Consider the following 26325-nt stretch of genomic DNA (forward strand, 5'->3'; position numbering starts at 1 on the left):
AAATGCTATGTGTAGTATTCAGTGTTCTTTTTGATTGGTCCCTTGAGAGTCTAGTGCAGAGGATATCTTGGCTAGACATGAAAAGCATGCTGAATTAGAGTTGTCTGAGGAAAACACACTTGGAAGCAGGAGGGAGTTGGAACAATGTGTTGCAAAAGAAAGCAAGGGTGTATAATTAGTCAGGAGATAAGTTCTCTTTCAAAGATAATCTTTCATTGCCATTCAGTGCTCACTTTTGCAGTTCTAAATAAGACCTCCATGCTAATTCAGAGGCTTGTTTGTAATATAAATGGTAATATAAATGGTCAAAAGGAAACACACATTCTTGTGGGTTAATGAGTCCAAAAAACGAGCCAACAAATAAAATTATAGTTGTGAGATATATATTTAACATGATTTGGGCTGCTCTGATTAATAAACAATTATTCAAAGATAAATGAATTTCACTCAGGGGTGAAATTCAAACTTTTTCCCCACCAGTTCTGTGGGCATGGCAGGGAAAGGATACTGCAAAATCTCCCTTCTCTGACCATTCCTGGGGGAAGAATATTGCAAAATCTCCATTCCCACTCCACTCTGGAGCCAAGCAAAAGTGGTATTTGCTGGTTCTCAAACCACTTTTTATTGGAGCCTAGCATATTTTGGAAATGAATTTATTTTCTCAAGGGCATCCTAAATCAAAACTATGCAGAAGAAAAAAGTTCTATAGAAGAAAAACAAATATATTTATATCTTTCTCATTTAGCTTAATCACTGCAGCAGATTATTGCTGTAATAATCATGAAGATTAGTATTTATAAGACATATGGACAGTTTTAAAACCTAATGCTTATATTTACTGCAACCACAATTTTATATATATATATATATATATATATATATTTGTTTTCGTAAATTTTCACGGGTATATGTATGTAGATTGTTCTGAGTTCGGGTTTTGCCCTGTGTAATGTTTTGCATGTCTATGCGACGTTTCGGTGAAATCACATTCACCATCATCAGGCTGGAGTTCCAATCTTTGTGTTTTTGCAAATGAATATTAGCAACTGACATTTCTTCTTAGCATGTAGTGTGGGGGTGGAGATTTGCTTTGAATGTAGCAAATAGATTGGGTGACTATGCTTCCGTGATCTGATTGGTTGGTGTAATCATGGTTATAGAAGGAATGGCATGAAGATTATGAAGTGTTTTGTTTAAGTCTGATTTCCAAATATAAAATTCTAAAATCATAATAATTAAAGGATTGACATATTGATTATAATGAGGTGTTTATTTTGTTTAAGGCTGGTTTCCAAATCTCTGGCAGGCGCGAGGTATCATCCCTTTTATTTAAACAAAAAGATCTTTTTTCAATTTCAATAGCTTCTATAGAGATTCTTTTATATAAATTCTCTGTTTTGTGGAGTAAGATAAAATCCAATTAGAATACCAAGGTATCTATGAAATCCCTTGCAAAACATGTGCAGCCACATACATTGGACAAACTAACCGAAGAGTGAGCCAGCGCATGGCAGAACATATGAATGCAGTCAAGAAACAGGAGAAGACCTCCTCCCTTGTCCAGCACATTAAAAAAACAGGGCACGAAATTGACTTTGAAAAAACTAAATTACTCCACAAAACAGAGAATTTATATAAAAGAATCTCTCTAGAAGCTATTGAAATTGAAAAAAGATCTTTTTGTTTAAATAAAAGGGATGATACCTCGCGCCTGCCAGAGATTTGGAAACCAGCCTTAAACAAAATAAACACCTCATTATAATCAATATGTCAATCCTTTAATTATTATGATTTTAGAATTTTATATTTGGAAATCAGACTTAAACAAAACACTTCATAATCTTCATGCCATTCCTTCTATAACCATGATTACACCAACCAATCAGATCACGGAAGCATAGTCACCCAATCTATTTGCTACATTCAAAGCAAATCTCCACCCCCACACTACATGCTAAGAAGAAATGTCAGTTGCTAATATTCATTTGCAAAAACACAAAGATTGGAACTCCAGCCTGATGATGGTGAATGTGATTTCACCGAAACGTCGCATAGACATGCAAAACATTACACAGGGCAAAACCCGAACTCAGAACAATCTACATATATATATATATATATATATATATATATATATATATATATATATATATATATATAGACACACACACACACACACACACACACATATACACTTATTTATTGGCATTAACTTCAAACTCTTCTATTTCAGACACTGGATCAAAATCTATTAAGAATATTGAGATTTAATTCTGTTATTTCAGCACAATGGAATATTCTGGGCAGAAATATTGAGTTTCTTCTATTTTTTATTTACTCTTTCATATAATTTGGTTGTTTCAAATAGGACTAAAAAGGATATAATGCAGAGTCATCAAGTATCACTCATGACTTTTTTGTGGAGATGGGAGTGTCAGTTTAAGATTGTGCTGGCAAAATTCTGCAACAAATCTAATTCTTGATGATTCTAAGGAAGAAAAAAAAATGGGTATGATGCATTTCCAAAACACTTAACTGTTAATATCTTATCAAAAGCAAGCAAAGAAAAAAAAGACCAACATTTTCAGTCCTGCTCCTTCTACTGATATAATTATGTCACCATTATAGATTGTCACCTGCCAAAAACAAAGTAAATAAACTTTATTGCTCCCAACTATAAAAATACTAAATTCAGATAATGGGTTGAACAACTACGGCCTCACGTAAATCTCAGCACCAGCATAAAAGGATTATATATTATATATATATTTGCTAAACTAAGAGCTTTACTCAGATTAAAAATAATCCAATGCTCCTTTCTGGGTTGATGCTTAATCAGACAAAAAATGTGCTATATAGATGCTAAAGGCTGACATACTTCCTATTTTCCATATAGAATTAATTAGGCTGTAGTTCTTATCTGTAATTCTGTTTTTTTGGTTCCTGTGCACTGGGAGTGATGATAAGTACCTTAAAATTAGATAATATACAGGATTTCTGAATGCTCCTGAGTATCTAAATACGAATTCCACATATCCTGTTCTTCTGTAGAAGCTGGAGATGTATATACTGGACACAATTGCATTCTGCCTTCTTCACTACATATGACCTTCACAATAATAAATTCATTTGCCTTCAAGGACTGGAAGAACTTGAACCCAGGCCTATAATGACAGTATTATCAGCAAATTCTATAAAATCTGAAGGCTGATACTACAGTAATCACAGCTTTTTATATAGAAGAGTCACAAAAGTCTTAAGATTTGATTTCTCATGGTAGAATAATGTATGACCATGACGGACATCAAGTCTAATCAGTGCACAACATGGAAATAGCTTGTAACAATATTACCACGAGAGATGTAATCTTAGTGCTAGTACTTAGCTTTTGTTTTGTATTTTATAGCTAATTTACTGTGGAGGATGTATTTCTGTAGCTATGAAATAATTTCGGAATTTCAACTTGATCTCTGTAAAGTCCTCAAGAATTGGATCAGAAATGATGATAGAGACCTTTCTTGACTCCATTTTTGCTTGACTCCAGTTAGGACATTAATGGGATTAAAAGCAACACTACACAATGTCTTTCTGTTGTGGGTGGAAATTAAATGATATTAAGCAACAATGTGGACATAGTAATCACCATCAAGTGGTAAAAGTTAGCAGAATAATTAGATAAATGCTAAGGTTTCATATTTTTTTTATCAATCTCAAAGCCCTGTCTTAAGTCAAAATTACTTCTTCAAGCTCAGTTCTATTCAGTTCACACCTGCAATGAAATAGCTTCAGTACATTAAATAACCCTACTGCTCGTGTCTGAATTGTTCCTTTCCCTCCAAGTTGAAGTTGTTATATCCACACCAGATAAATTTGTATAAGACAAAGCTGACCAGTAAAATAATAGTGAGTGACCTCAGAAGTGCTGGTCACATTTTATGGAAAGTAGCTGAAAAGCTTACAAATGTAGAAATAGCATTGTGATTTATTTAATGCTCTGATTCAAGTATAATAGTATTTTTGTTTGTTTGTTAGTAATGGGTCAGCAACATCAGAAGACCTCTTCTGGAAACTGGATGCCCTACAGATGTTCATCTTAGATCTCCATTGGCCAGAACCAGAGTTTGCCCATCACTTAGAACAGAGACTTAAACTTATGGCTAGTGATATGATAGAAGCTTGCATCAAAAGGTATGTGCACATAACTTTGTATCTAAAGTTTGCGGAGAGGGGCGACATGTAAATCCAATAAATCTAATCTAAATTATATATTGCTGCAGTTAGTTGTGAAGTCATGTCCGACCTAACGCGACCCCATGGACAATTTTCCTCAAGGCCTTCCTGTTCTCTACCATCCTCTAGAGCAGTGTTTCCCAACCTTGGCAACTGGAAGATATTTGGACTTCAACTCCCAGAATTCCCCAGCCAGCGAATGCTGGCTGGGGAATTCTGGGAGTTGAAGTCCAGATATATTCAAGTTGCCAAGGTTGGGAAACACTGCTTTAGAGTCCATTTAGTCTCACATCAACTGCTTCAGTGACTCCATCCAGCCACCTCATTCTCTGTCATTCCTTTATTCTTTTGCCCTCAATCATTCCCAGCACTGACCTCTTCTGCAGTGAATCTTCTACATGTAAATTATATAATAATTCTGAAAAATAAATACAGATCTGGCCTGTAAAGGAGCTTTGAGGAGATAGTTTAATTAAGCAGGTTGGGTAAGCATACTTCCTCATCACTTCTCGGCAGGCCTGACCTGCATAAGAGCACAGGGCAAAGAAAAAATGGCTGCTCTGTTTACTTTGCTGTGTTCACTGCACATGCAAGGAGGCAAATGAATGGAAAGCAAGAATGAATGGCAGCAGATCCAGAGCTCCAATGGACTCTCAGCTGTGCCACAAGTTTCAGCCTGATCACCATCAGTGAAGTTAATGTTAGGCCTTCGAGATAGTCCAGATAAGAAGCACAACTATGAATACTTACTCTATCTTTACTGAAAGGTTAAATTAACAGAATCTTGCAAGTCTGAAAATATTTCTTTCCTCCTTACCTTTTACTCGCTAAAAAAAACTAGGGAGGGTCCTTCTGAAGTGCTCCCCTCGCTTCTATGAACAGAGATATTTTTACATGATGGTGGTCTATAGTCTGTGGCTCTTTCTCTTGTCTCCTAAGGTCACTTCCACGTATCATGATGACAAATCTTTTAAGGTTAACATTCAGAAATGAATACTGATTGCCTTGGTTTATGTATTGGAGGGGAAGGGGACTAGAACCAGCAATGGGCTACGAGCCGGAACGTTAAATTGTGCTCACCGTCACAGCTCGTAAGTTCTTGCGGTACCAGTACGATTTTGCTGCTGCTTCTGCGGAGGTAGCAAAATCGCACATGGAGCTGCAGGTAAAACCTTGCTGAAACACGGGCGCAATTTTGCTACCTCCACAGGTGCAGCAGCAAAATTGCACTGGTCCTGTAAGAACTTGCAAGCCATGGTGGTGAGCGCAATTTAGCGTTCTGGCTCATAGCCCATCGCTGACTAGAACTCATAGCCTCCCAATTTCCACTCAGATGCCTTAACCATTACATAAAAATAGTATCAGATGCTAACATTCTATTTCTATATATGTACTTCAGTTTCATGGATTACTTTGGAATGCTTAAGTTGGTAAATCAATGCATTAAAACAACTTTTCCTGCACAAAACTCTCCTCTCTATCACACAATGCCTTCTGCCGCACGAATCCCAGCGACCGATTAGGTCCCACAGAGTTGGCCTTCTCCGGGTCCCATCGACTAAACAATGTCGTCCGGCGGGTCCCAGGGGAAGAGCCTTCTCTGTGGCGGCCCCAACTCTCTGGAACCAGCTCCCCCCGGAGATTAGAACTGCCCCCACCCTCCTCGCCTTCCGTAAACTCCTTAATGTGCCTAACGTCCCCTGTCCAATTACCTTTCCTTTTCTCATATATCCTATATATTCTCTCCCTCTCATCCACTCCTCTTCTTTTTTACTTACTATCCCTATATATACTACTTAATGCCTATTTCATTCCATATGTATTGTATATTGGACAACGAATAAATAAATAAATAAATAAAATAAAAAACTCACCTCTGCCGTCAGGCATGGGGGAATTGAGGCATTCCCACCTTCCCAGGGCCTGTACAATTTATGTATGGTATGTCTGTGTGTATGTCTGGTTTAATAATGGGGTTTTTTAATTTTTTTAATTTATTAGATTTGTTGTGAATTGGTTTATTGTATGTTGTGAGCCGCCCCGAGTCTACGGAGAGGGGCGGCATACAAATCTAATAAATGAATGAATGAATGAATGACAACTCCACATATTATGGGGTTTCTGCACAATGTGTTCATGGTACTTGGAATGGCCAGCAAGAAATGCTGCTCAAGTTGGCATTCAAATCCTGGTACTTGCACATAAGTAGGCTTTATGAGATTAGTTCAAAGACATATGATGAACCCAATTTGATTTTCTAATCACTATGATAGACAACTGGGAAGCAAAAGCATACAGTAAAATATCTATTTAGCTACAGCTTCCAGTTCAACATTATTGCTTTCTTCATCACTGGAAGTGAAGGAAATGAAGATTCATAGAAAAGTTATTCAGCGCTGCCTTTCATTTTCAAGGTCTTGATGAACTTGTTTTTCAGGTTATTAATACAAGCTAGAGCTAAACAAAGGATTGAATAAATTGGCAGAAGTAAAAATATTTCATGATAAAATTGCATATATTTGACTTTTGAGGTCTTGCACAAGGACTCTACATCATGTTTGCTCTAAATATCTACTGAAAGCAAAGTAGCAGTACATAAGCACTGGTCATATTTCACTATGCTGCCATAAACACTGATACGGTTATGATAATAGATTCATCAAGCAGAGAAAATTATATTATATGTCCACTGATCTTTAATTGTTTCAGCTGATAATCATTGTTCCATAATCTATTATTGGATTCATCAAGCCAGTTATTTCTGAATTATACCTCTCTGGGAGTTATTTTTTTAAAGGAACAATTATTATGCTTTTCCCATCTATTCCCCTGCTCATTTAAAATGTGCCACATGTTCTGAAACTGTCCTTGAATATATTATAATGGCAGTCTATGATCATCTTTTGTCAATTTGAAATTTGTGGAGAAAACATTCAACATTCTGTGCTTTATCTGGACTGTGCTTTGTCAAGCAGCTATTTTGTTAAATCAGTATCTAACCTTGAGAGGACTATCAGACTTTAGTACTTATAAATATGATAATCCCATTAGTTAATGTAACATGCATCTAAACATTTCATATTTGCCTTTCACAAGTTGTCACTGAATTCCCCTTTTCACTTGGGTTATTTAAAATATGACCAATCTTTCTATTTCTGTGAATCCCATGTTTCAATTAATAGAACAAGAACTGCTTTTGAACTCAAAGTGCAGAAGACAAACAAATCAACAGATTTGCGTATTCCTTCTTCTGTATGCACAATGTTCAATGTGCTGGTTGATGCCAAGAAGCAAACTGCTAAGCTTTGTATTCTGAATGGTGGACAGGAGGTAAGAGAATCCCAGCAGATGATGACAAATTTTAAGGTGCAAATGGTTTGGGGGTAATTTTATGGTAAGCGTTTATTCATTTGTGTGTTTGTGTGTGATATGTGTAAACACACACACACAATGCTGCACATATACTGTAAACTTCATTTTTTCCATAAATCACAGTCATTCTTTTTTTCCCAAAATACAAATAGTAATTTGAAAATGTGGTGCTGCTTAAAACAATAAAGATTTGTAGGGGTCGTGATTTTCAGAAATGCAATGATTGGAATTTTTTAAAGAAAAACTTAGATGTTCAAAAATATCATATTCCATTATTTCCTGAATGTCGATTGATTTAGAGTTGGGTTTGGTGATGTTTGTTCTTCTACTGGCAACTACAGTAGTTCGTTGCAAAAAAGTTACCATATTTAGCCCAGGGGAAGATAAATTCTTTTCTGAAATAATTACAGTGGTACCTCTACTTAAGAACGCCTCTACTTAAGAACTTTTCTAGATAAGAACCAGGTGTTCAAGATTTCTTTGCCTCCACTTAAGCACCATTTTCTATTTAAGAACCCAAGCCCAGAAAAATTTCCCAGGAAATTTAAGAATGGCACGAAGGCCCGGCTAGTTTCCTGCCATTCCCCCTTTAATCCCGGCCATCTCGGGCTTTTCTGGGCTGCCAGAGGAGCCTTTCGGTGGCACTTAAGGAGGCTTTGGCAGTCCAGAGCGAACAAAGCATTTTCCTTTCTCTGGGCGCTTGGACAGGGAATAAACCTCTGCCAGCACCCAGAGAAAAGAAACACTCCCTTCGCTATGGCAGCCAAGCAGTCACCACAGCGAAGGAAAGGTGCCGGCTACAAAGTGAGTGAGCGAGAGGAGAGAGGAGCCTTTCAGCATGGGAATGAAAAGGCAGCAGGTTGCAGCAGCAGCAGCCAGTGTATGGGAGGCAGTATATGGGAGGCAGCCTCGCGCTCGGTGTATTGGAAGCGCATGCTCCTCCTCGTCGCCTCAGTGTCCCTCTTTTTTTCTTTTAAGCCTTAAAGTTTTGGATTTTTTTTATTCCCCTCACCTCACCTTCTTCCTTCGGCAGCGACTGTCCTCCTCCTCTTCTTCCTCCTCCTCCCCTCACCCAAATTCCGAGCTCTTATTTCTTTTGTAATGAGTTTGCATGCATTATTTTCTTTTACAATGATTCCTATAGGAAAAATTGCTTCTACTTAAGAACCTGGTCACGGAACGAATTAAGTATAGGCACCACTGTATCTGGGTCAGGTAGGGCTTACAGAATAGAAAAAGCTCTTGAAAACAAAAACACTGAGTATAAGATGTAGAAGCCTATAGATACAGCTGCTAAAAGTAGCCAATACTCAGAATAATTGTTTCAGTCCTTTTTCTAACATTGAAATGGGACTTCTTGAACACTATCTTCTTTCCTTCCCTATTCTCTCTTCTGCTTTTCCAATCCCAAATTTTGCTTTCCTTTCTCTTTCATGTGCAATTATTGTCCCTCTTTTCCCTTTAATTCCTTTTTGCTGTTATTTTTTCTATATGAATTTTGTGCCTGTTTATTTGGTATTTCAGATATAAGAGTGGTTTGTGTGAAAGAACGAGAAGGGTTTTCTATGTATATGGGAATTATTTAATAAATGAGGAACCTTATATGAAATTAATAGCTATGATTAGATTGATAGAGAAGATGGATAGATGCCTGCCTGCCTGAGTAATTACTTTGTTCCCTATGCCATCTGTCTTGTAAACCTGCATTTGAGATTTTTTTCCCCTGATTCTCTTTTTTTAAAGAATAGAATAGAATAGAATAGTTGGAAGGGACCTTAGAGATGTTCTAGACCAGTGTTTTTCAACCAGTGTGCCGTGAGACATGGTCAGGTGTGCTGCAAAGCTCAGAGAGAAAGAAAGCAAGAGAGAGAGAAAGCAAGAGAGAAAGAAAGCAAGAGAGAAAGAGAACAAGAGAGAAAGAAAGCAAGAGAGAAAGAAAGCAAGAGAGAAAGAAAGCAAGAGAGAAAGAAAGCAAGAGAGAAAGAAAGCAAGAGAGAAAGAGAACAAGAGAGAAAGAAAGCAAGAGAGAAAGAGAACAAGAGAGAAAGAAAGAAAGAGAGAAAGAAAGAAAGAAAGAGAGAAAGAGAACAAGAGAGAAAGAAAGCAAGAGAGAAAGAAAGCAAGAGAGAAAGAGAACAAGAGAGAAAGAAAGCAAGCAATAGAGAAAGAGAACAAGAGAGAAAGAAAGCAAGAGAGAAAGAAAGCAAGAGAGAAAGAAAGCAAGAGAGAAATAGAACAAGAGAGAAAGAAAGCAAGAGAGCAAGAAAGAAAGAAAGCAAGCAAGAGAGAAAGAGAACAAGAGAGAAAGAAAGCAAGAGAGAGAGAGAAAAAACAAGAGAAAGAAAGAGGGAGAGAAAGAGAGAGAAAGAAAGTAAGAGAGAGAAAGAGAGGGAGGGAAGGAGAGAGAGAGAAAGACATAGAGGGAGGGAGGGAGAGAGAAAGAGAGCAAAAAAGAGGAAGGGAGGAAGAGAAAGAAAGAAGGATGGAGAAAGAAAGAGGAAGGAAGGGAGAGAAAGAGGGAGGGAGAAAGAAATAGAGCGAAGGGGAGGAAGATAGAGAATTTTTTTGTCCAAACTTTTTTTAGCCCCCCCCCCCCGCCCCCCCCCCCGGCTCAATGTGCCCCAGGGTTTCATAAATGTAAAAAATGTGCCGCGGCTCAAAAAAGGTTGAAAATCACTGTTCTAGACTAGTCCAACGCCCTGCTTAGGCAGGAAATCCTATATTGTTTCAGACAAATGGATGCCTAATCCAGCATTCACAACTTATGGAGGAAAGTTGTTCCATTGAATAATTGTTCTAACTGTCAGGAAATTACTTCTTAGGTCTAGGTTGCTTTTCTACTTGATTAGTTTCCATCCATTGCTCCTTGTCCTGCCTTCAGGTGTGCTGTGTCGCTCTATCTGTCTCTCTATCTCTCTCTGAATGTCTCTCTGTCTGTGTGTGTGTGTGTGTGTGTGTGTCTGTGCATGGCATATATGCATACATTCAAACTAGACTGTGTCATATGTATGTATGTGTGGGTATATGCATAATGGTTATCGTTTGAGAGCTGAATGCAATGAAATTTCATTTTAATGTATGCCAATTAGCATATATTTAAAGTGACAATAACATTTTTTTAATTCTAGTCTTGTCTATTTTACTTAATTACTTAGAATGAATAACAGAATAACAGCACTGAAAGGGACCTTGGAGTCTTCTAGTCCAACTCCTTATACCCTTTCAGACAAATAGTTGTTCAATCTCTTCTTAAGAACTTCCAGTGTTATTCACAACCTCTGGAGGCAACTTGTTCCACTGATTAATTGTTCCAACTATCAGGAAATGTCTCCTTATTTCTAGGATCATTATTCCTGGCAAGGTGGAACTGCATGAGGAGATTAGCTTTTACAGTTGCTTTCAAATAGAATTGATAATGCTATGTTGGCAAGCTGGGTGTTTCCATTTGAGATTTTTCCCCCCTGAATATTTTTAATTTGTGGGTGGTTGTCTTAAATTAGAAACATAGAAACATAGAATATTGACGGCAGAAAAAGACCTCATGATCCATCCAGTCTGCCCTTATACTATTTCCTGTATTTTTATCTTGGGATGGATATATGTTTATTCCAGGCATGTTTAAATTCAGTTACTGTGGATTGACCAACCACGTCTGCTGGAAGTTTGTTCCAAGGAACTACTACTCTTTCAGTAAAATAATATTTTCTCATGTTGCTTTTGATCTTTTCCCCAACTAACTTCAGATTGTGTCCCCTTGTTCCTGTGTTCACTTTCCTATTAAAAACACTTCCCTCCTGAACCTTATTTAACCGTTTAACATATTTAAATGTTTTGATCATGTCCCCCCTTTTTCTTCTGTCCTCCAGAATATACATATTGAGATCATTAAGTCTTTCCTGATACGTTTTATGCTTAAGACCTTCCACCATTCTTGTAGCCTGTCTTTGGACCCATTCAATTTTGTCAATACCTTTTTATAGGTGAGGTGTTCAGAACTGAACACAGTATTCCAAATGTGGTCTCACCAGCGCTCTATATAGTGGGATCACAATCTCCCTCTTCCTGCTTGTTATACCTCTAGCTATGCAGCCAAGCATCCTACTTGCTTTTCCTACCGCCCGACCCCTAAATCCTTCTCATCTGAAATTTTTGCTAACACAGAACTGCCAATACAATACTCAGATTGAGGATTCCTTTTCCCAAAGTGCCTTATTTTACATTTGGAAACATTAAACTGCAGTTTCCATTGCTTTGGCCATTTATCTAGTAAATCTAAATCATTTACCATATTACAGACGCCTCCAGGAATATCAACCCTATTGCACACTTTAGAGTCATCGGCAAATAGGCAAACCTTCCCTACCAATCCTTCCTCTATGTCACTCACAAACACATTAAAAGGAATAGGACCCAGAACAGACCCTTGTGGCACACCGCTTGTAAGCTGTCTCTGCTCAGAATACTCGCCATTCACAATAACTCTCTGTTGTCTACTCTTCAGCCAGCTGCAAATCCACTGAACTATCCAGGGATTAAGTCCAATCTTCACTAATTTATCTATCAGATCTTTATGTGGAACCGTATCAAAGGCTTTGCTGAAGTCCAGATAGGCAATATCCACGGCACCACTTTCATCCAACACCTTTGTGACATAGTCAAAGAAATCAATGAGATTAGTCTGACATGATTTGCCTTCAGTAAAGCCATGCTGATTTGGGTCCAATAAGGTTTTTTTTAGGTGTTGATTTATCCTCTTTTTGAGTAGAGTCTCCATAATTTTAACTAACTGATGTCCAGGTAACTGGCCTGTAGTTACCAGCTTCTTCCCTACTGCCCTTCTTGTGGATAGGCACAACATTGATCATTCTCCAATCCTAAGGAACATCTCCTGTTAACAAGGATTGGTTAAACAAATCAGTCAGGGGGGTAGCAATGATAAATCTGTGTTCTTTAAAAACTCTGGGGTGGATGCCATCTGGACCCATTGCCTTATTTATCTTTAATCGTTCAAGTTGTTCTAAGATGTCAGCTTCTAAGATCACTGGAGCTGAATCCTTACAGCTGTAAGCAATGCTATATCCTTCTATAGGTGTCTTTTGAGAAAACTGAACAGAAGTAGCTTTTGAAATGGTCAGCAATCTCCTTATTCTCATCAATGCATGTATTATTCCCAGTACTAAGCTTCATGATGCTGCAGTTTTTCTTCTTCCTATCACTAATATAGCTGAAGAAGATTTTATCCCCCTTCTTTACAGATTTGGCAATTTCTTCCTCTTTTGAGGCTTTAGCAGCATATATTATCTGTTTCGCCTCCTTCTGTCTCATTTTATACACCTCTCTATCAGCTATATTTCCAGACTCTTTATACCTCCTATAGGCAGCCTTTTTTGCATTGACTATAGCCCTTACATCATTGCTAAACCATAGCTGTTTCTTCTTCCTTTTACCTTTAGTTATTTGCCTTACATACAGTCCAGTGGCTTTTAAGATGGCCTTTTTAATACAGTCTACTGGGTGCTCGCTCCTGCCATTCTATCCCTCCCCTTTAATTCATTATTTAAATATTCCCCTATTGCATTAAAATTTGTTTTTCTGAAATCCAATACTTTGGTTGCAGTATAGAATTGCTCACAATCAGTTTTTACATCAAACCACAAACATAGGTGGTCACTGCAACCTCAAGTTTCTCCCACCTTAACCTCTGAAACCCAATTCCCATTCATAAAAACTAAATCTAGAATATTCTCCCCTAAGATTATTTTCTTATGTTTCTTATATATTCTTATATTTTTATATTCTTGTATTTTCTTATATTCTTACAGACATTATTTCACTCCTCTCCCTCACTCACATTTTTATGGAATCATATCCATGACTCCATAAAAGTAAACTTCCAGAACAATAAATTGTTAATTCAAATCTTAATCCTTCCCTCTATTCTTTTTATTGATATATCCATATTTTCAAAAATAAGTCCATATTTCTAAATTTCCACCTTAGTACCTTTTTACCTTAATACCTTAAAATTCTTAAGAAAATCCTTTTATTCAGTCATTATATTTACCTCATATTCATCATATTTTATCTTTATTGTGTTAGTCAATTCCCCTTATAGATCATACAATATCTAAGTCAAAATCCATTCCCTCTACCATTCTACTTGTTGTTAATCTGAACCTCTCATATCCTCTCATATCCCCTACAATCGCCATTTAAACTTTATTAACATAGTTAATAAACCTCTCATATTTCATATAAACCTCGGAAAGAGCTTTTTTCCTTTATGTTACTGTCATCAAACAAATTTCAAATCCATAATTCCAATCCATAATTCTTTGTCCATAAATAAATTCATGTAATTTAATTTTCTTGCCAAATAGTCCTCTAATGAATTTAGTTAATTTTTTTCCCTCTTCTGATACCACTGTTTTTCTTCTAAAGTAAGTACAAAATACCATTAATAATTAGTTTTCTTCCAGTCACGAACTCCATATTTGTCTCCAACTAGATAGCGTTATTAAGCAGATCTTGGTAGTTCTAATCCAATATCTTTGTTAAGCTCTTTCATTCCATTACGATGTTAACGTCCAAATCTCCATACTGTAAATCTCAAATTCAAGATGGCGAATCCTCCTCCGAGCTGATACATCAAATCCTCCCAGGCAAAGGGAAACAATTTCAGACAGTAATCAATAGCACAGCTATAAAAGATCCGATCAGCTCCATTCTCAACCATCTCATTTACAACCTTTAAACTCTTCAAACCGGAAGAGAGAATATCAGGCATTTCCGCTGAAAACGTGCTGCCGCTATTTGCCTCCATTCCTGAGCAGCCGCTGCAATCTATTTCCAGCTTTTAGATTACATTGTAACAAATTTTTAACAGCTCCATTTAATTCTTGTAGCACTTCCGACACACCAGCACACCTCTTAGTATTCTTTACCTCACCAATGCTAAGCTTTTATTCCCTTTCCAGATAGATCCGTTCTCCAATCTCCTGCAAAGCGTTGTCGTCCGCGACTAATCACTCCACCGCCGGTGCAAGACCAAGCTGGTTTGCCCGGCAGGGGTTTGCCAACCCCCAACCAGGCCCCCAGCAGCAGTCCCCTACGTCTCCCCCCTTCAGGGAGGATCAGGTCCGGTTCATCAAAACCGAGACCCCTGAATGGTGGGGATTTGGGGCTACCCTCTTGTGAGTGAGGGAGCCCCGTGGCGCCGTGGCCATTGACCCCATCCATCCCCCCTAGTTGGTGTCTTAACTAGTTGTGCCAGAGCTGCTCCTGTAAAGGCCTCTACTATATTCTTACTTTTGCATGTAAGGGCACTGGGGATATTCCAGTCAACATCAGGCATGTTGAAATCACCCATAACCACAATATCGCCCTTTACTGCCATTTGGGTAATTTCATCCACCATTTTGTTGTCATATTCCTCAGGTTGGCCTGGAGGCCTATAGATCACCCCAATTCTAATGACAGAACCTTCTTTATTTTGCATGCAAACCCAGAGAGTCTCCAGATCTTTACATGTTTCTTGAATTAGTGTTGTTTTTAGACTTTCCTTAACATAAATGGCTACTCCACCTCCCCTTCTCCCTATTCTATCTTTCCTATACAATGTATATCCTGGTATGGATATTTCCCATTCATTAGAATCCTTAAACCATGTCTCAGTTAACCAGATTCAAATTATCTCTAGATATTATGGCCATTAACTCACAGAGCTTGTTGCTCAAGCTTCGAGCATTTGTGCACATTACCCGAAGAACATTATTTTCATTATTAGTTTGCCCTTTATCATCAACAACTACATCTATTTTATTTACAGCTCCCTTTTCATAAGCTTCCAGAAACTGATTTATCCTCATTGGTCGGGGACAGAAATCATCCACATCAGTTACATATCTGTCCCCTTAACCTAGTTTAAATGCCTGTCCAAAAAAGTTCTGAACTCCTCACCGAGCACCTGGGTACCTCTGTATGATGGATGCAAACCATCCCTCTTAAACAACTCCCTATTAGACCACCTACTGACATCATGACTTACATAGTCAAAAATTCAGGTTCATCTTCCGTTTGAGTAAATTCAGTCCTATATATTTGATGTTTGAGGTATTACATTTTTTAAAATTACAGTCATTCATTTTTTTCATTGTTAACATACGATGAATATGCATGTTTCATAGTTTGAAGTGTATTTGACAACTCTCCTACATTGTATACGACTAGGACTTCCACGTTTTTTGGGAGGAGGGGGGAAATTAACTTTTCAGTGTTTTTGCTATGTTAGGCTACAAGTTTTCATCATCCTCACCACTAAAAACAACAGAAATTGCATTGCCTTTTTTCAATAGCTTTAAAAAAACACTATTGTTTGCAGTTATAATCATCAGTGTCCGTGAGAAAATTGAAAAAATCAGAAAAAGGGGGGGTGTCCTATTGGTTGGTATAGGTTTGGCCATAACAATCTGGGCAGAAGGACTATTTCTTCCTTTTTAAGAAAAATAATTCATTTAGTAATTAGGACTAAATTACATATTGTTGGGTGTAGATAGGAGTCGTGAGACAATTCAAGTCTTGACACAATTCAGTGTTGGTATAAAGCCCTACATGGCATAGGACCAGACTATCTCCGAGATTGCCTTCAGCCGCATGAATCCCAGTGACCGGTGAGGTCCCACAGAGTTGGTCTCCTTAGGGTCCCGTCAACCAAACAATGTCGGCTGGCGGGACCTGGGGGAAGAGCCTTCTCTGTGGGGGGCCCAGCCCTCTGGAATCAGCTCTCGCACTGCCCCCACCCTCCTTGCCTTCCGAAAGAGTTTAAAAACAAATCTTTGCTGCCAGGCCTAGGGTTTTAGATTCCCCCCCCCAACCAATGAATGTTTTTAGTATGATTGTCCAATGTATGATATTGATAGTTTTTTAATTAGGTTTTTAAAGATTGTTTTAATGTATTATTAATTGGATTGTTATTACTGTTTTCTGGTTTTTGTACATGCTATGAGCTGCCCCCTCAGAGAGGGGCGGCATACAAATCCAATTAAATTTTAAATCTTAAATCTTGAGCTACATGAAAATACAAATAGAGGTCTCTGTCTTTTCTTGTAAACCCCCACAAAATACCAAAGAGAGGCCATAAAAGGTACGAATGCTTTTTAGTATAGGACAGTGAGGGTGAACTTTTTTTTTGCTTGGGTGCCAAAAGGGTGCGTGCATGCACGATAGGGTTCACGCGCATGCCCACACACATAATGCAATGACTTCCCCCTTGCAAATGCATGCACAACCTCCCCACTGCCCCTCCTGCACATGCGCACACTGAAGCCTCCATTGGGCCTACATGAAGCTCATTTCCAAACTTCTGGTAGACCCATTGGGTCCGTTTTTTGGCATCCACAGGCTCCGGAGGCTTTCCTGAAGCCTGGGGAGGGCGAAAACAGCCTCTCCCTGCCAAAAATCAGCTTACATAGGGCAACGCCTCATGTGCCTTCAGATACATGCTCTGCATGCCACCTGGGGCACATATGCCATAGGTTTGCCTTCATGGAAATAGGAGATGGAAATGCCAGAACTTGCTTCTTTCAAGAAGCATTGGTAACCACCAAACTAAAGTACAGATCCTTCACAGTGCTACAATATCTTACTTTTTTTACTTTGCAGCCAATTGTGCTATTTATGTGCATTTATCTTTGTAGCCATCTTTGTTGCATTTTTGTCTTTATTTAAACAAGCTTTTCATTAAGTCTGGTAAGATTGCTGTTTCCTAAGATTGCTGTTTTAATTATTTTTACATTTTTTTTCCTCCATTTTTCTTCTTTTGGGGGGGCTTTCAGGGCATCAATCAGTTTGCAAATCAATGGGTAAGTTCATTGCTTTAAATTTTGTTTGTTTGCTTTCCAAAGTGTTTCTGTCATTACTTATTTTGGGTAGAATTTATAATTTCTGATTATACATCTCAAACAAAATGAATTCAGGCCTAGACTATATAGTTCCAGGGAACCATTTTTCCCAATTGTTGATTGAATAAAAGAGATTTTGGTGGAAAGTCACATAATATTTTTATATGAATGTTAAAGAACAGAAATCTTATCACTGTATTAGTTGGACTTCTCAGAACATATCATACATTGCATTCTAAAGGATTCGACATAACCCTAGAATGATTTATTTATAGCTGTGGTTCTCTACCTTTCTAATGTCATGACCCCTTAATACAATTCCTCATATTGTGATGACCCCCAACCATAAGTCTAGTGCCAATTCTCCAGCAGAGCTTTAAGCTGATTGGCAGGAAGGTCAGAGAGACACCCCCACTGTAAACGCTGGATTGGTTGGATTGTAAAAATATGTTCCAAGACACCAGAATAGAAGCTTTAGTTCCTAACACCATAGGAAATTTGTTTTCCCATGGTCTTAGGCGACCCCTGTGAAATGGTCATCCGACCCCCAAACAGATCCCAACTCCCAGGTTGAGAACCACTGATTTATAGTATCAAGGTTCAAGCTAATCTATGCTTTTCTGAAAGAATGTGTGCACTCCTTTTATATTTTACACCCATTTGGTTATTTTCTGAAAGGTCTTCTAATGTGCTCTCTATGGAATGTAAAATGAGATCCCAATTAAGCAAGTACCTATTTAGAGTTGGAGAAAAATTGCTCTTTCTTTTGGATAAATATGGTAAATGGGAAAATAAAAGCTGTTAGCTCTCCTTTACAACTTTCAAGCAAAATACCCCAACAACCCTCTTTCAAAACAGTTCAGCTTTTCATTGGTGCTCTATCTTCCACTCTCAAACCCACCACCTTCTCATTCTTATTAACTTTTCATTATTCAAACAGCACTACAATTATTTGTGCCCCAGTGTCAGTGGGAGGACTTTGCATTTGCTTTATCAGACCATGTATCTGACCATCTATATCTTTTATCAAATTCATATCATGTCTTAATTAATTCTTTGTTGAAATTTTTTTTGTAAAAATCCAAAAAATATTCCAATATCAGATAATCAAATCAAATATTTATTATAGTCACATACAATACTAGCATACAGATATCAGATAATGCCATCTGATACTTAAATGTCCCTACAAGCAAAGCAGGTTGTAGGTTTTTTTAGATTTAACAAAAATCAAAGTCTTATTTCAAAGAAGGAACCTATTAAACTGACAGTAGGATTTTGTAAGCAGATTGAGAGGAGCAAAAATGCCTAATCAGGTGATTTGCACACCTTTATTCAGCAAAACCTGAAAGTAATGTCTACATTTATAATTGCAATATGCCATATTTTTTGGACTATAAGATGTACTTTTGTATAAAGATGCACCAAGATTTCAAAAAGGTAAATAAGAAAAAATAAGTTTTTGTCCTTCCTGGCTCCCAGGAGCACTTTGCAAGCCTCCCAAACCCTGTGCGTGATCAGTTTTTTGCAAAAATAGGCCCGTATTGTTTTTAACAATGGGGGCGTTTTTGCCATCAGAACAGCCTCTGCAGGCCTCCCAAAACCTCTATGCACCGTTTTTCAAAAAAACGGACCCATTTTCGCCCGTTTTTGCAAAAAGGGGGGGGGCATGCAGAAGGTTTGGGAAGTCTGCAGAGTGCTCCTGGGGGCTAGGGGAAGGCAAAAATACCTGTTTTTTTTAATTATTATTATTATTATTATTATTATTATTATTATTATTAGATTTGTATGCCGCCCCTCTCTGCAGACTCGGGGTGGCTCACAACAATGATAAAAACAATATATATTGACAAATCTAATAACTAAAATCTAAGATAGCAATTGTGCATTTAAAAATCTAAAAGCAAGGAACCCCAATATAAAAACATACATTTTTGCATAAAATGGCCCATTTTCACCCATTCTTTGCAAACAAAGGGGTGCACAGAGAGTTTTCGAGGCCTGCAAAGTGCTCCTAGGGGCTGAGGGAAGGCAAAAATGCCCCATTTTTTTTCAAAAAAAGCCCTGCACATCCAATTTTTGCAATAAATGGGCCAATTTTTCACAAAAATGGGACATAGGGGTAGGGCTTCAGGAGGCCAAAAATGGCACTGGCATTTCCACCCTCTTTTAAGGTGGGGGAGGTATGTCTTATACTCTGAAAAATACAGTATATGGGCACTTCCTCACAGCATTGTTTCTTCTTCCCAATCCCTTTAAATCAGACTGGTCTTATTACTACTAATGTCTTAGAATGCAAAAATATCAGACTATTAATAGGAAATATGATCATGCCACTAATTAATTAAATTAGTGCCCATAAAATGGTGGTGGTGAAATCAATGTATAAATTATGCCCTCCTCCCAATTTGAAATTTTCAAAACCTTTCTGTATGTTTGGTGGGCATTTATAACAGGATGAAATTGCACAGCTACCTAGCTATCATTCCTTCTGTATTAAAAAAAATCAAATTGAAACCTGTGAATATGATTTCGTACCATCAATTTTGCAATTAGATACTTTTGCTTGGCAACTGTTGAAATGACAAAGAGGGATACGTTCTCAACAGCAAGCATTGGTACTCATTGTAAGGAAACTTTCCAGCAACTACCATTTCCATTGCATTAAATATCCAAAATCCTTCATCTTTCATGTAATGGAAAAGCAACAAGAATTAGAAAGCCACCCATTCTGGCATCATACATATGACTCTCCCATTGCAGAAGAGGAGAAGAAAATATACCACTTTCTGTTATTACAGGCATTGGCCATGATTATCCAAGTAACAGTTGTAACTGTGGGTTACATTATAGCATGTGAAACTCCTTGATATTACATATCTTATAGAAATGTTGGGCTTAGCAGAGCGGTAGGGCCAGCACATCTGAAGGTCAGAGCCCAGGGGTTAGGGAAGGTTGATAGCTTCAGTAATTTGCCTAAGTACACCAAGCACTGGATATCTTGCTTAAAAGTAGTTAGTACGTATCTGTAATACTTTGAAAAAGAGAGTAAATTGCCTTCAGAAACCCTAAATTTCAAAAGACTATGCCATGGACTCTTACAAAGTTGAGTGAACGTTTAGACTGATGCTGGCAGTTCTTTATTCAAAGCATTATGCCGTTGCTGATTCATGTAGCCTTGAACCATCAAGATAGGGTTAGTCTTTATAAGACATATTTTTTGTGAAGTGGGCTACTGGAGCATTCTTTGCTTTCAAACAAATGTTCTGATGGAAGAATTACTTTTTGGAATGAATATATTTTCAGAATAAAAGAATGAGCCTTTGCTCCCACAAACTGCAGGACAGACACTTGCTTTATTATGATCAAAAATAGAATGTGAAAGTCTTTCAGATTTAAAATGTGTTTCTTAAAGAAAATGTTTTCATTAGTGAGAAAAAAGCAGTAGTAGAAAGATGGAGTGCAGCAACTGGCTTAGCTATTATATATTTTATGGTTTAGTAATTTATTGCCATCTTTGGGTTTTTCTGATTAATTTTTATTTTTTACCCGTGTTAAAGCAGATTGTGTAGGAATTGTATAACCTGCAGCTCACTTCACTCTTAAAAGGGTTCTTTGAAGAGCAAACAATTGGCCACTCATTTTATTTCTGAAGAACATAACATGTGAATGAGAGTTATCAGACAGAAAGTGGTTTATTTACTAAATCTTCTTCTCATCTTGCTTTTGCAGCTAAATCAGCCCTTTGGGGTTAAAGGAATACATAGCCACCTTAATTACATAGAAGACAAAACATATCCTTCACATTCCTTTTCCTGAATAAGCCCTTGCTGCATCTAAATAATAACCCTATTAGCTACTTAACTCAAATGCATACATTGAAAAATTTTATGGATATTGTATGAAAGAAAGTAATTTGTGAGCGGATCATTTTCAAGGCTTTATTCTTTTAATAATTTTAAGTAATTCTGATCTATCAGTTTTTGTACCTTTGTACAAATGTGACTTATGACAAATAGTGTCATGCTCATTTAATATATTAATACTTCTTTGGTTTTCTGAACCACAGCAACAATATCATTCAAAAATTGATGACTTGATTGAAGAAACCATGAAGGAAGTAATTTCACTTCTTGTTTCAAAGGTAAATGTATTAATTTTTTTCAGAAAAATTGTACTGGGGGGAAAGAGAAATATCCATGTCTGCTTTTTGTAAAGAAAAAAAATGTTTTATATTTTCCATGTTCCTGTTTTTAAAATAAAATAAGGTTAGTGACTAACACTGCATGAGATCATCATACTGTAATACTTATAGGTGTAAATTGGATCCCAATTTGAAGAAAACTTTTTATGCAATATCTATTAAGCAGATATTATTTTCTTCATGTTACAGTGATTTAATTAATTAAAAGCATTTAATATGACTACATTTTTATTATTCCAAGATCAGCTTTAATTAGATAAAGGAAATTCTGGTTTGCTACATCTTGCAGTGAAGAAAAGTTGGTTTTCAGTATCTTCAAATGATTTTGAAGCCTACTTTTACTTACATGTTTTACTTATATGAAAAAGTTCAAAAGACATTGGCTAATCTGTTTTTAATAGTTTAGTTTAGAGCAGTGATGGGCAACCTTTTCAGCTTGGTGTGTCAAAATCTGCCAAAAACCCGAGCATAACTCAGGTGGTGTGTCACCTTGAGAAAAAAACCACTCTCACACTCTCACTCTCTTCCTTCCTCTCTCATCACTCACTCTTTCTTGCTCTCTCTCCCTCTCTTCCTTTCCTTCTCTCTTCCTTCCACTTTTTTCTCTTTCTCTCTTTTCCTTCCTTCCCCTCTTCCCCTCCCTCTCCCTCTCTCCTACTCTTCCTCTCCTGCTTTTCTTTCTCCTCCTTCTCTTCCTCCTCCTCTCCTTTTTCTCCTCTTCCTGCTTTTCTTTCTCTTCTCCTCCTCTTCCTCTCCTTTTCCTCCTCCTCTCCTTTTTCTCCTCCTCTTCATCTCCTCCATTTCCTTCTGGTTCTCCTCCTGCTCTTCCTTCTCCTCTTCCGCTTTCTCCTCCTCTCCTTTTCCTCCTCCTCTTCCTCTCCTTTTCCTCCTCTTCCTCCTCATTTTTCTCCTCTTCATCTCCTCCATTTCCTTCTGGTTCTCCTCCTGCTCTTCCTTCTCCTCTTCCGCTTTCTCCTCTCCTTTTCCTCCTCTTCCTCTCCTTTTCCTCCTCTTCCTCCTCTCATTTTTCCTCTTCCTCTTCTCCTTTATCTCTTCCTTCCTTCCCCTCTTCCTCCCTTTCTCTCTCCTTCTCGTTCACTTTTCTCTCCCTTCCCTCCTTCTTTCCTCTTTCCCTCCCTCTTTTTCCCTTTCTCTCCACGTCTCCGGCGGGCAGACGGCTTTGCTAACCGGCACAAGGTTCAAGCCAGCTGCCCGGGAAAGCCCTGTGCCAGCCAGGAATGCCGTCTTTACGGGAAAGCAGCACGCTTTTCAAATGCGCTGCTTTCCTGCTGCAACTCTTTCCTGGGGGGGGGCTAAACAGAGGCGGTGGCGGGGGGTTCAAGGGACCAACAGCCGGTCCTTTTCGAGGCTGCGTTGTTGCAGCGTCTGAGGCCGCCGCTGCCTCCGCCTCCAGGCGAAGGGATCTCCTCGGTGGGTGGCCTCGGAGGCTGCAACAACGCAGCCCCGAAAAGGACCGGCTGTTGGTCCCTTAAACCTGCCGCTGTCGCCCACTGCGGAGATCCCTTCGCCTGGAGGCGGAGGCGGCAGCCTCAGACGCTGCAACAACGCAGCCCCAAAAAGGACCGGCTGTTGGTCCCTTGAACCTGCCGCCGCCGCCTCTGTTCGGGCGAAGGGATCTCCGCAGTGGGCGGCAGCAGCTTGAAGAGACCAACAGCCGATCCTCATTGAGCTGAGTTTCCTTTGGCTTCCTTCGAGGCAGCAGGTGAGCTTTGCAGTTTTGCCTCAAAGGAAGCCAAAGGAAGCTCAGCTCGGGGGCGGGCCTGAAGCAGCCGCCGCCTACTCTGCCCCACGCTTCGGCCGCGCTGGGGCCAAGTAAGCTGAGGCTAGGCCCGTCGCCCCGGCTCCAAGTGCGGGGCCTGGGCGGGCAAGCATTGGGAGGGCCTCGCCGTCACTTGGTGGGAGAAGAGCTCCCCTCCCCACGATCCGGGACAGCATGGCCGTCAGCAAGTTAGTGTGTGGGGGTCCTGATGGCTTGCTTACGGTCCCCTCCAGCCACTCATGCAGGGTTTCCAGGCTTCTCGCGGGGCGGCGAAGAAGCAAAAAAGCGGCACTGAAGGGACCAATACGGTCTGCAGCTTAGCGTCTGGAGGAGGAGGAGGAAAGCCAGGGGGCGGGGAGGAAAGCGGGCCTGCAATTGGCCAATTTCTTTCTTGCCTTCAGGGAGAGGAACTGCTGCTGCTCTGCCATAGGGTGCTTTCCTCCCCGCCCCCTGGCTTTCTTCCTTGCCACCGCCAGACTCTCAGCAGCAGAGTAGAGGGGAGATTCGGGAGCAGCCGCGTGTCACCAAAAATGGCTACGCGTGTCAGTGCTGACACGCGTGTCATAGGTTCGCCATCACTGGTTTAGAGCATAGTAGGATAGAATAGAGTAGAGTAGAATAGAATAGAATAGAATTCTTTATTGACCAAGTGTGATTGGACACACAAGGAATTTGGCTCTGGTGCATAAGCTCTCAGTGTACCTACAAGAAGTAAGTTCTAAATCATGATCATAATCATAAGATAGATTCATCAGAAATTGTAAGGTACAACACTTAGTGATAGACATAGGATACTGTATTAAATAAACAATCACCTTAAATCATACTAGGATACTAAATAAAACAATATAAATCATAAGATACAACAAATAAGTTATAATCATAAAAGGAGTTTAATAGGAAAGATAAGAAAGTTAATAGTAATATAGCCCTACTAGTTTGATTGCATTGTAGATGTTTAGCAGAGTAATGACATGGTGGAAAAACTGTCCTTATGTTAAAGACAGTTGTTTTGTTGTTTTGGCATGTAATGGCTTATGTCAGGGGTATCAAACTTGCAGCCCAAAGGCCAGAACCATCACACATTGGCCCTGCCCACCCCCAGTTTGGTGAAGGGAGAAATAGTCACAATACCTCGTATGAAGACAACATGATGTTACAAGTTTGATATCTCTGCCCTATAGTGTCATCTTGAGGGAAGAAGTTGAAACTATTTATTTATTTATTTAATTTATTTATTTAATTTATTTAATTGGATTTGTATGTCCAGCATATGAGAGGTCTGTAGATATTTTGACAGCCCACTCTCTGGTTAATGCAATATACAGGCCCACAATGAAAAGCAGACTGGTGGGAAGGTGGCATGTCCAAATGCCGTGGCGATACAGAGTTTTCCATGTTCCATGGGAAATCCCAGTACCCATGCCGCTTGGGAAACCTGGTTCAGTCAGAACCAGATTGGAACCTCCCTGGAGGGGTGGTGAAGAAGGGAGACACTGGGTTTGCTGGAAGGGGTGATAAACCCTCCCAGGGAGCCAACAAAGAGATCCCAATCAATGTCACTGGGAAACAACTTGGCCGCAACTGGCAGGATTGTTATTTTTAAATATTAGATGTCACCAGGAAAGAAGATTGAAGATTAAGTGCTGGAGAGAAGAACTGAAATTAAAATTGGTGAGTTATATTGCCGAAATGAAGCTTTGGGACTTTTTTGCCAAGTAAAAGAAAGGAGGGAACAAAAAGATAAAAAGGAGGCTAATCAGCTATTCGGCATATAGAACATTATTGAGGAAATATGTTAAAGGAGCAATAACTAAAGCCCACTTCAGAGAATTTACTGAAGTTTTCTTAAATGGCTGGATTTTATTCATTTGCAAGTGGCTGAAAGTATATTTAAAGTATATTGTTGAACCGGAAAGCTGGAACTATTGGATTAGCGAAGAGGGATACCTACTGGCTGGAATTGTTATAATTGTTACAATTGTGGAAGATTTGCGAACAGATCTGAACAGCTGCTAACCTTTAATTGAGAATTGTTTTGGAACTACCTGAGAAAATACTCAAGAATTATTTTGGAACTGTCTGAGAAAATACAAAATAATAGATAACTTGAAGAAATTGGCTCCATTTGTTGGGACTAAAATCAATTTAGGATGAATTTGAAAGTATCACAGTCTTAAAATGGATGTTACATTTAAAGGAAGATGTGAGTAATTATAACAGGTTGTAAAATAGAAATCTGCTGACAGCTGGACTGATTGAAAAAAATGTGTGATCTGTGGCTTTACAATTCTAGCAACATGGAGGCAGGGGAGTTTAAAGACTTTGTAGATTGCTGTAAGGATTTACAAAGATGTTTCATGGAGTTTGCAGATGGAGTGAAAAAAGAAATAAAATATTAAAAGACAATAAAGACTTTGGAAATACAATAACAAGGAATGAACGTGGAACAAGAGACCAACAGAGAAAGAAAGAAGCAGAAAAAGCAGGCCATGTGGAGATTTACAGCGAGTTTCATTGTGAGGCAAGATATTAGAAATGGACAGATTAATGATTTTATTGAAATGCACGATAATTATGATGATCACACTGAGTTTAACAGTGATAAAAAGAGAAGAGGGCAAGGATATAAACATTAGATAATACAATCTAAAAATGAAGGGGGAAATTGGGAGAAGGGATTAAAAGGAACCAAAAGAAAAGTGGAAAATAACTAGGAAGAGGAGAAAAGGAGAGAAAAAAGAAGGGGGCCTAAAGGAAGCGGGGGGGGAGAAGAAAAAGGAAAAAAACCTAGAGGGGAAGAAGTTGGAGGTACAAGGTTACAAGGGGGGAAAAGAAGG

At 38.7% G+C, this 26325-nt stretch overlaps 1 protein-coding gene across 3 annotated transcripts in view; it reads left to right on the forward strand.

Moving 5' to 3' along the window:
- CADPS2 (calcium dependent secretion activator 2) overlaps nt 1-26325 on the forward strand; it is a 507583-nt gene that overhangs the window by 414542 nt on the left and 66716 nt on the right. For 2 of the 3 annotated variants that reach the window (XM_070755440.1, XM_070755441.1), the window contains 4 exons: nt 4033-4188; nt 7413-7560; nt 17436-17462; nt 21571-21645. In XM_070755440.1, coding sequence (XP_070611541.1) covers nt 4033-4188; nt 7413-7560; nt 17436-17462; nt 21571-21645 — 406 coding nt within the window. The remainder of the gene's footprint in view (nt 1-4032; nt 4189-7412; nt 7561-17435; nt 17463-21570; nt 21646-26325) is intronic. The other variant, XM_070755442.1, reaches the window with a different exon arrangement.

The sequence above is a fragment of the Erythrolamprus reginae genome, chromosome 6 (genome assembly GCF_031021105.1).
Source record: "Erythrolamprus reginae isolate rEryReg1 chromosome 6, rEryReg1.hap1, whole genome shotgun sequence".
Taxonomy (NCBI): Eukaryota; Metazoa; Chordata; class Lepidosauria; order Squamata; family Dipsadidae; genus Erythrolamprus; species Erythrolamprus reginae.